The sequence below is a fragment of the Phoenix dactylifera genome, chromosome 1 (genome assembly GCF_051530095.1).
Source record: "Phoenix dactylifera cultivar Ajwa chromosome 1, Ajwa_hap1_PhDact_Kaust_v1.1, whole genome shotgun sequence".
Classification (NCBI taxonomy): Eukaryota; Viridiplantae; Streptophyta; class Magnoliopsida; order Arecales; family Arecaceae; genus Phoenix; species Phoenix dactylifera.
The window spans coordinates 60,758,364-60,769,050 of record NC_143190.1 but is presented as its reverse complement, the minus strand read 5'-3'; the positions used below and the strand labels follow the sequence as shown (position 1 = coordinate 60,769,050).

Genomic DNA, 10,687 nt, shown 5'->3' with positions numbered 1-10,687 from the left:
GGAGAGGAAATCAACGCAGCAGCGTCCGAAACTCGGCGACGATTCGGCGTCGGCGCGCCGAAAAATAGAAGGAACGAAAGGAAACTACACGCCGGAAAAAAAAAACAAACGGAAGAAAAGGTGGGGACGGCACCTCGGGCGGGCCCCACGGCCGCGCACCACGGACGGTGGCGAGCCGCTGCCGACGTGGAATCTGACGCCAGGAGTGACGTGTCGTGGCGTCGCGCCCCTCTCGCCCGACCGTATCGCCACAGGCCGAGCCCCATCGACCCACCGCCGACCACGGCGCTACGTGGCCCCATCTCAACAACCAATCGTGTCCCCTACACCTTTGATTCCTCACTAGTGGACCGACCCCGCAAAACGTACCATCAGGATAAGGACACGTGGACAAGATTTTTGGGTAATCAAGCTGGGATTGGCAGCATTGGACCAGGGGAAAGCCGCGGGCCAGAACGGACCGCTTGGCCTAACCTGCGCCACTCCTCCTATCGTGCGCCCGTCCCTCGAACCCGATCTTTTTCTGTTTTTTTTCCTGCCACCTTCCGCTCCCCACTTGCGCCCTCCTCCTCTTCCTCTCACTATATTTCCTCCCTCTCTTTCCTTTTTCTGTGCCTCTTATTATTGTTTTTTCCTCCCTCCTCCTCTCGGTCGCCTCCTTCGCTCTTAGCTCGCTGCTCTCGCTCTCGTTCCCTCCGCCGCCCCAAAACCCTATCTCTCATCTCGGTCGGGATCTCGGATTGCTGGAATTCTTGAACTCGTTGCGCCTCGAGGCCTGCGATGCGAGGTGCGTGTCTTCTTGGCTTCTGAAATTATTTCTCTTTTACTCGTTGATGTGTTGTTTCTCGGAGATTTCTTTTGGGTTCTGCTTCTCCTGCCAAGAAATCTTGTCTTTTCCTCTGCGTAGTCTGTGTTACATGATAAGCTTCGTTTTTGTTTTGGATGAATTCTTTGATTCTGAGTGAAAAGCCTTATTGTTGTTTCTTGTAAGTTGTTTATTTTCTCCCATCAAATTCTCTGGAGATGCTGGGTTTTTGATGGAAGAAGTCGTTCAAGTTTGGATTTTTCCTTATTCTTGATATACTTTTCAAGATTTCGTCGTTTATCTTCTTTTCTCTGTGCTTCAAATCTCACAAATTGGCGACAATTTGCTCTTCTTTTTTTTTCAAAAGGGGAAGAATTTTTGGAAACAATTAATTTGGTCTCCGAACTGCTGTCTTTTGTTTTCTACCGTTCATGCTTTTGATGGGGTTCGTCTTCTCTTGCTTCTGAATTAGAAGTTTTTTATTCATGCCTTTCTTGATTTGTCTATTTCTTACAGAGAGTTGTCGTCAATTGAATTTAGGAGGTGCTTTGGGTGGCCGCTCTGGTTAATCTTATTGTGATCCGAAAGGGGAAGGTAGTAATATATGGTTTCGTGAACCTGGACAAATTTTAGGTATATGGATATGTATGGAGTTAATAGGATTCAGTTAATTTGTTCATCGTTTCGCTACAATTTGTGCAGTTTAAATCTCACGCCTGTGGCTCCGCATCCTTTCAACAAAGACTATCCCACAGCAAAAGAGCATCCTTAGATCTGGGTACACCTTGGTGCGTTCTGTTATACGAATCTGTTAACATGCTCTTTTTCACACTAGACTGTTAGTATGCGCTTCTTTTTCTTGCTAGATCTCTCTGATACGCTTAATGAGATTTTATTTTGTTTCAATTTTCTCGCATCTATCTTGTAGTCATCTCTAGATTGATGGGTCCATCTCTTTCTGTTCTTCTTGCTATTCTTCATTTTCTTTTAATGCAAGAGTTCTGGGTTGGGTTTGTCTTTTTTATATTATTTTTAATATTTGTCTTCAGCTAATGTTTTGTGTGTGTTTTAGCTCGAAAGATTAGCTGGTTTCTGTTACATGTTCTTTTGAGAGGGATACTTGTCTTTTTTATGTTGTAATCGTTTTGAAGTTCGAAACATTTGAGGGGAGTCCCACTTCTTGTTATCATAACACTGTCAATGTGTATTGTTTTGATTAGTCTATCACAATTGTGGCTTGATTGCTTCATTATCATCTATTGTTTTGTTGCTTGAGCATCATGGACCTGCATTTTCTGATCTGTGGCGTTCCCTCTTGGTACTTTTGGTAATTTATGCATGTGGATTATGATCTTATTGAGTATACATACTGATATGTCAATATTCTCTTTGAACTTTGTAAAAGAAGCTACAAAATTTACCTAGAAACAGGTGGATTAATGACCTCCTTTCTTAAAAAACAAAAACAAAGAATGTAAAATATTTGTAGAAAGGTAACATACTGATAAGAAATGTGATGTGGGTTCTGCTTTCATTTCAGTGGAAACATGTAAAAAGTACTTTTAAGTATGAACAAACTTAAAAGTATGAAATGGTAGTGAGAAGTTGCAGCAGTGTAAATTGTGAAGACTTTAATAGTCATGCAATTCTCTTCGATCTTTTAGATTATGATTTTATTGCCTTGTTAGGTGGACAGACAACTTCATTGATTTTTCTAGATTATACTGCAGTTTTTTTAGCTTATTGCGTGTCACGGTTCTTTCCCTATTTTAGTAAAGTAAGATTACATATATTTTTCTGTCATGGATCTATATTCAATTCTATGCAATGCTTGTTGTTCTACTTGCTAGATCATATCGTTATTCCCTCCTGCACCTCTGTTATCAAAAATCCTTTCTTGTCTTTTATCATTTGCTTCTTTTGTTGCATCAATAGTTGGCCATATCTGTCATATGATTTAAAATTTTCAATAAGGTTCGGAAAGTTAAGTGCATATGATATAAATCAGAAACAACTGAAGCTGAAAGCGTAGTTTTAACTTTTGGTCAAATCACTGGTACAATTAGTTTTTGGTTGGGATTCATGAAACCTAGGATTGTTTTAGAATGTTGCTTGTAAAATGTCATCGAATTTTTTTCCCTTATCAAATTGCTGAACAAGGGCCTTCAGGCATGTTTTCACATTTTCTTTCCATGTTCCCTTGCATGATGATTGCAAACTCTGGAAAATCGCGTGGCAAAATGGTGTTGTAAGACGTTGACTTTTATCTAATAATGAGATAAATCCTTCCTTTAATCCTAATAATCCATAAAGATCCTCAAGGTGATGATTCTTAAGGATAATTGAAACATTATTATTGTGTAAAATCTGAAATTGATGAGTTTTCTTTTTGAATATATTGAGATAAACCATGATATATATCCCTGCCAAACAGAAAGTAAATCTTAATAGCTGGAGAAGTCTTCTTTGAACTTTAGGACAATACTTTTGAAGAGTTGAACTTGATGTAGGATGGATCCAAGGGACTAAAAGAGGTTTTTGTTAAATCTACAATGTGTCAATTACCTTTTAATGGTATGTTTTGTTGGCTCTTTGCCAGAGGTATTTCAGAGACTTCTGTTAAATTTGAATTTTGGAGATGGAAGGTTCTAGGTATAATTAAGTAGCAGATTGTTTCCAGGTTTATGTATTATGTTTGTTGGTGTTTATAGAATTTTATAATTTATCCGTTGTATGAGTCCTCTGGAGAAATCTTCCATCTTGATCAAAAGTCTTCAGGGTCTTGAGTTTGTAGAGGTCCATATAAGCTTTTGATGAGTCAAAAGTGTCAGACTATGGATATTTAATGTAATTTCTGATTATGGTAAATTTTACATTTCCAACTCTTCTTTCTTTCCTTATTCTTTTTTTTCCGCTCTTCTTCAATTTCTTTTCTTAGTCTTGGTATATCATACCTTAGCCTCATAATGGATTTTGCGAAGAATTACTCAGTAATTCAGTTTCCATTTTAGTTGTAAGTCTAAGCCTCAAAGCGTAATCAGACTGTTTTCTCATGTCGTTTACTGCTTGAGCTGCTATTTTTATTTTCCATATTCTTCAGTTGATTAAGATATATCAATGGTTTGACCAAAGTGTTAATTATATTCATACCTTTTATTGAGAAAAGTCTGCTTTGTAGACATCTTTAATTGCTAGTGATGCTCCTTTCTTTGTAGTTTGATGATGGTCTTAGAATTAGTGGCACATAGTGTAGTGCAAAGTGTAAAGGATTGGTGCCGGTAACCATGGTGGTGCCGGTAACCATGGTGGTGCCTTACTAGTATGGTATGGTAAAGATCATGGACTTATGATATGCCCGCTGGTGGCATCATAACATAACTGAGATGCCGTACCATGTGTCTATGCTCTACATTATTGTGGGCATAATGATATTAATACCTTTTCTTGTGATACAGTATGACCGGTTGTGATTTATTATTACTTTGTTGTTTGTTGTTCTGTATCGAGCATCAACTTATTTGACTTCTAAACATTTTGCTTTAAATCTAGTTTGATTATGTTGTTACTGATAAATAATTAAGTTCTAGGGTGCATTTTAGTTTTTGATAAGAATTCCTGGCTCTTTCTCTATTTTGTCTACAGTGTAACTATCTAGATGGAAGTTTCATTTCCTCATAAAAAGGACTGGCAATGAGTTTATATTAGTTTATTTGGTATTCTTGGTTGTTTTGCAGTTACACAACATACAATGGATCTAGGTAACCTGTGCCATGCCTATTCCAATCATGGGCCAGCACAGTACTTTCCTGTGCTATACTGTGTCTGGATGTGGCGCTGGGATGAGTGGCATGCAATAAAATGCTTTGTCCTGGGTTTGGCCTACATCCTTGGGTTAATTTTAATTTAGGCCATTTCTAACCTCTTTGTAAGTGGGTTAAGAGTTATTTTATGAAAAAGGAAACATTACATAAAAGTAATATACAAGTTCCCAGCTCTACTAATCATGGCATGTTATGCAAGTTAATTGTTTCCTAACACATGCATCATGTAATTTAAAATAATCTTTCATACAAGATGACCATGTATATTCATGAATAACACAAATAAACTGAAAATGCCAACTAGTAACTTCTATTGGAAGTAATACAGTTAACATACTGCAAACACAGCAAGTTTACCACTAAGAATTTCTAAGACTAGTAACAACACATTTAGACTACAAACATACATACTGATGGACCAAATAAAGAAGTTTGCTATATCATATTTTGAGCAACACCCAAAATCATTTCATAGGTTCATAGATAATATACATCATAAGATAGCAATATTTTCAAAAGAATATACCAGGCATAGAACTACTTAGTCTACTTCTTATTCTTCTTGACATTCATATTCCATTGTTGTTTCCATTTTGGATTCATTTTGTAGTCACATCAACGACATATACAAATCAGTGAATATGTGTATCTTCTTGGATGTTGGTTTATAAATTAATGACAAACATGAACTAATTTCTTACACATATAACTTAAAGTTGATTCAGGAGACACACTAATGGCACAACTAAAGTTTGTGTGAAATATATGAGACTAGTAATAACCTAATACTCCTCGTTAATAACAGATAGGCAATATTTACACTTTGATTTTTTGTGGAGTGGTGATTTTATAACATGAGTGTGTCCAATACTAAGATTGAGCCGTTGAACCCTCAAAAGGGGAGGCCTTACATTTCAAAAGAGGCCAAAATAAGCATAAGTGGTCAAAAAAATGCTTTTATGGCCCTTATCACATCATGTCAATCTGGTACATATTGCACAAAAAAATTCACACCATTGCATTTTTCCATTACGAGTTGACAAAGTATAAGATGTACAATAACTATGAAGACATACCGACACCAAATTCCTAGATACTGGCTATGTGGCTGCGAAGCTATCTGCTGACTGCTGAAATTTTGATTTATATTGGAATATACCTCTTAGAGAAATTCAGTTGTTGGCATGAATCTTAAAAAATGGATTTACTTTCTCACAATAGAAAAAATCTTTTCCTTTTCCTTCAGTTTAGTTTTACTGTTACTATCATCATCATCATCATTGTTGTTGTCAAAGCGCTCCAAGATTTAGTTATACTTTGAAATGGTAGGAATAAGCAATGCCATAACTTGAGCCTACTTCTAATACTAATACAACTGCCACCACTGCTGCTACGACTGCTGCACCTGCTACTGCTGCTGCTCTTGCTCCTGCTACTATTATAATTATCGTTTTGTTTGTTGCTCTGGAACCTGAACCCGTGAATTTAGTTGTACTTTGAAATGGTAGATATGCTGTAGAGACATTTTAGAGGATTGTATATGTACTGCAGGGTTCCTTTATTAAAGTAATAAGCAAGTCTAGGATGACCTAAGTCTTGCAAGGTTTAATGGTGGATAATAGTCTTTTCTTTTCTACCTGATATTTAGTGTTTTCTTTTCTTTTCTTTTCTTTTCTTTTCTTTTCCTGGGTACCTTCAATTTCTTTTATGCTGCTAATTTGTCCTCAACTTCTTAGTTCTGCTGCAGGAATTCTTGGCTTCTTTTCTCTTGTTGATGACATCATTGGCTGTGAATCATCAGATATTGTAACCTAACTTCTACAAGTGTGGCCCCTTTGGTTTATTTAAATTTTTTGAAATGGATCGTCGTGATACATCAGGATTTGTTAGTGGAGGTGGCAAGCAATTATTCAGATGTTTCTAACTGTTGAATATTGTTAGCTGCAAGTCCCGGAAGTCAGGCCAACTGGTTCTTTTCGATTAATATCTGGTTGATATAAGAGGTCTTCTGCTGGTAATAGGAATGAATGACAGCATTCCTCACCTAGGCTTTGCTTCCAACCTCTCCTCTTTACATGCTTTTGTCACCCGGAGCAAAGTTCAATCTGGAGCTGAATATAGCACGGATGTTACATTGCGACTTGATTCCCCTGGTACTTCCAGTCTGCATAGTTCCAACACTAAAGGGACAAAGAGGAAGTGGGGCAATGGATTGGAGGGTCCTGAACATCCTTTACTTGCACTGGGTTTAGGGCAGTCACCCAGTTCCTCAGACGTTAGCAAGGTTAGCTCAACAACTGCTTGCACCATGTCTTCAGCGAAGGAGACTGATGAGGAATCCTCAGCTGATCTGGGTTTGAATTTTCAGCTTCATCTTGGCAATGAGAATATGCTTAGCCCTAAGAAATCCTCTGTTGCTGCTCCTAAGGCATCAGGAAGTGAACCAGTGTATGATGTCCACTTAAGTCTATCAACTGGCCCATCTGAATCTGTTATTACTGGTATCAGCCCAGTCTCAGATCAACTTCAGAACAGATTGGACGCATCAGCAGTGATCAGTCAAGTGCCAACATTTGATGAAGGATCAGCATCATCTCGCTGGATATTTGGGAGATATGTGGCACCCTCTGTCTATATTTCAGAGACAACTAGCAGCTTTCATTCCAACCAAAAGATTCATGCTAAAGTTGATCCAATTGCAATCGTCCCTGACCTCACATCAACCAAGATACAAACAGTGAAAAGCCCAGTTGCCTGTACTTCCGGGGTTACTCTTCTGCAGCAACGCGACACTACCACAAAAACTTGTCAGTTCCAAGGATGTGGAAAAGGAGCAAGAGGTGCTTCTGGACTATGCATAGCCCATGGTGGGGGGCGAAGATGCCAGAGACCTGGCTGTCACAAGGGAGCCGAGGGTAGGACCATCTTTTGCAAGGCCCATGGAGGTGGTCGGCGATGTCAATACCTTGGCTGCACAAAGAGCGCTGAAGGCCGCACTGATTATTGCATTGCTCATGGTGGTGGCCGGCGCTGCGGCCATGAGAGCTGCACCCGAGCTGCTAGGGGAAAATCAGGTTTATGCATCAGACATGGAGGTGGCAAGAGGTGTCAGACGGAGAATTGCACAAAGAGTGCAGAAGGTTACTCTGGTCTCTGCATTTCTCATGGAGGTGGAAGGCGCTGCCAGTTTTCAGGATGTTCAAAGGGTGCACAAGGGAGCACAATGTTCTGTAAGGCACATGGTGGTGGAAAGAGGTGCACTTTTTTGGGGTGCACCAAAGGGGCTGAAGGGAGCACTCCTTTCTGTAAGGGACATGGTGGAGGGAAGCGCTGCTCATTTCAGGGTGGAGGTGTTTGCCCAAAAAGTGTGCATGGTGGGACCCAGTTCTGTGTTGCTCATGGTGGTGGGAAGAGGTGTGCTGTTCCTGGGTGCACTAAGAGTGCTAGGGGGCGAACAGATTTCTGTGTTCGGCATGGTGGGGGCAAGCGATGTAGGTTTGAAGGGTGTGGAAAGAGTGCACAGGGGAGCACTGATTTTTGCAAGGCACATGGAGGAGGCAAGCGCTGCTCATGGGGCCAGTTAGGATCAAATGTTGGTGCTGGTGCTCCTCCTTGTGATAGGTTTGCTAGGGGCAAAACCGGTCTTTGTGCTGCACATAGTGCTCTTGTGCAAGATCGTTGTGTTCATGGTGGGGGCTCTCTGGGACCGTCAGCTACTCGGTACCCAACACTGGTTAAAACTGAGAAAATGAAAGACATCACTGTTGAAGAAAATACATTCTCAAAGATAGGCAATGATGGGGAGAACTTTGTACACTGGAGTGGTTGTGATACAAAGAATAATATCATGCCTAGTCTCATTCCTTGCCAGTCTGGATCAGATTCGATTCCAGAAGGGAGGGTGCATGGAGGGAGTCTGTTGGTGATGCTGGCTAGCAGTGCAGGCCTTCAAAGCAACTCCACAAGCCAATCAGACGCTGGCACTTCAGAGCAGGACTTGTCACATCCCATGATGCACAGGTGGATATAATGGCAAAGCATGCTTCTTTTTTTTTTAAGATTCTTCTTCCTTGTGTGGTTTTGATCTTAGTTCTGGCATAGTGTGGTCTGCTGGGTATTATATGTTCAAAGTAACTTTGATGCCTGGGATAGACAAAATCAGCATTTCTTGTTCATTAATTATATTTTGTTGAAACTTGTATGTGATCTTAAGGCCCTCTTGTGGAAAAAATAAAGGGAAAGATAGGGGAGGCAAACTTGTAGTGTAGGCTTGCTAGTGTTTTATTCGGTTACAGTAAACACAGCTCTTGTGTATTGTTTAGCTTTGTTTGCTTCTCGTTGAGAACATCTTAATTTTATTTCAATGCTGTGATTTGTGTCATATCAAATATAGGGTATGGCTAGATCGTTATGGTTCTTACTTAAGAGTGGTTTGTGTTATATTTTCTTTGACATATGCTTTAAACGTGAAAGCTCTAAACGAGGACTGGCTCATTAACCAAATATGGTGTCAAGTTTGTTGTGCAAAGATTACATTACTAAACCTTGCGCAGGAGATTTTTTGAACCTGAATGACCCACACGAGGAGCATTCCAGCCTGACCAGAAGGCTTCTCATTTTCTCCATCAAATATAGTTCTTTAGTGAATTCCAAACCCTTTTTGCTATTTTGATAATTTTCTTTTGTACATCGAGCATGAACTCACCTTGTATCTTGCTGTGACAGTTGTTTGGTTTGGGTCCAACAGCATTTCTTGCACTCTGGATTGCTTCCTGTTATGACTGTCGTGCGTTGCTCATATTTAGAGTTCTAGTTTTTCTTTTCCTTTTTCTTCTTCTTTAGAGAACCATTCTTTTGGATTCGTGTAGTGTTCCCATGAGAGGAGGAAACAATATTATTTATACTTGGCTAAAGAACAAACAGTGTATATGACTGTTGTGGAGCTCCTTGTACCTGGCTGAACGCCTTTAAAACCCATCGCTGCTATGGCAACAAAAAGCACTGCTATTTTCTGTTGGTGCAGGTTGGGAGCTTTGGAATGCCTCTAATCTATGACTGAGCATTGTACTCTTTCACCAGATCAAATACCTAATGATGGGCTGGTTGATCTCCGTGAGACATGTTTAGCCGAGCGACGTTCATGCCGGCCTCTGCAAGCTTCCATACCATCTCCCTTGTGTTGGTAGATGGCCCATTGTCTTGTGCCTCACATTTGGCTCGGACCATACTCCCTGCAATACCTCTTCGAGCTATTGAATAAGTCTTTTTTTTTTTTCTTTCAACAACTCGAGTACGGATACGCCTAATAAAATCAGAAAATAAGTCTCAGAGTGTTGGACAACTTTCTTTTCCCACCTATAGGGTACCTTAGAGCAATAGGCCACATAAGAAGCTACACAGTCCATGGCGCCATTAGTTTCTTTGAATACATGCTTAGTCTGAAAGGACGGTGTCCCCCTCCACCGCCACTCAGGCCACTCTGTGCTGAATGCTCTTCAGGTGCCGATATTTTGCTTCAACAATCACTGTTATTTCCTGGTAATCTGAGAATTATTAAAATCACAACAATGCCCGGTTTGTTTTTTTTTAACAAGGATAGCAGATTTCTATAAACTTTTCTGTAAGTAGAGCATATGTCAACTACCAAATTAGACACGCTAAAAAATTTTCAAAGTTGAAGCAGACATTTTGATCTATAAATACAGAGCACGCTTTTAAGTAGTGCGAGTTTCATATCCATCGACATGGAATAATTAAAAGTAACAGCAATAAAAAAATTGTACCGATCTGGAAAAAATCTAACAGAAGAGAAACAGGCGAGGCGACAATATCGCAGCTTTTGACTGAAAAAACAATCTTTTAGTCAAAACTATTAAAAAAAAAATCGAAACGTGCTGCAAGAAAGAACCAGAAGAAAATAGGGGACAATGAATCACCTCTGACAATGAACCAAAATTGCTATCACGTAAATATTGAAAGCGATTCCTCATCTACAAAAGAAGATCTTGGGTTCTCCGAAGAAGAACAGAACCTTCTAACAGTAAACTAGATGCCCCTAAGG

General features: G+C 39.8%; 1 protein-coding gene across 5 annotated transcripts; it reads left to right on the top strand.

The window, feature by feature from the left end:
* Nucleotides 1-434: 434 nt before the first annotated feature.
* LOC103698281 (uncharacterized) lies at nt 435-9,046 on the top strand. Of its 5 annotated transcripts, none has more exons than XM_008780274.6 (4): nt 435-787; nt 1,322-1,399; nt 1,508-1,593; nt 6,374-9,046. In XM_008780274.6, the coding sequence occupies exon 4, from the start codon at nt 6,650-6,652 to the stop codon at nt 8,654-8,656; it is 2,007 nt and encodes a 668-aa protein (XP_008778496.3). In that variant the 5' UTR covers nt 435-787; nt 1,322-1,399; nt 1,508-1,593; nt 6,374-6,649; the 3' UTR covers nt 8,657-9,046. The 5 variants fall into 5 exon arrangements, with proteins under 5 accessions (XP_008778496.3, XP_008778495.3, XP_008778498.3 ...); XM_008780273.6 differs by having other exon boundaries at nt 6,363-9,046; XM_008780276.6 differs by having other exon boundaries at nt 550-787; nt 1,346-1,399.
* The last annotated feature ends 1,641 nt before the right edge of the window (nt 9,047-10,687 follow it).

What these genes read in the sequence shown, in the direction of transcription:
- LOC103698281 (XM_008780274.6), top strand. Translation starts at nt 6,650, where the DNA reads ATGAATGACAGCATTCCTCACCTAGGCTTTGCTTCCAACCTCTCCTCT.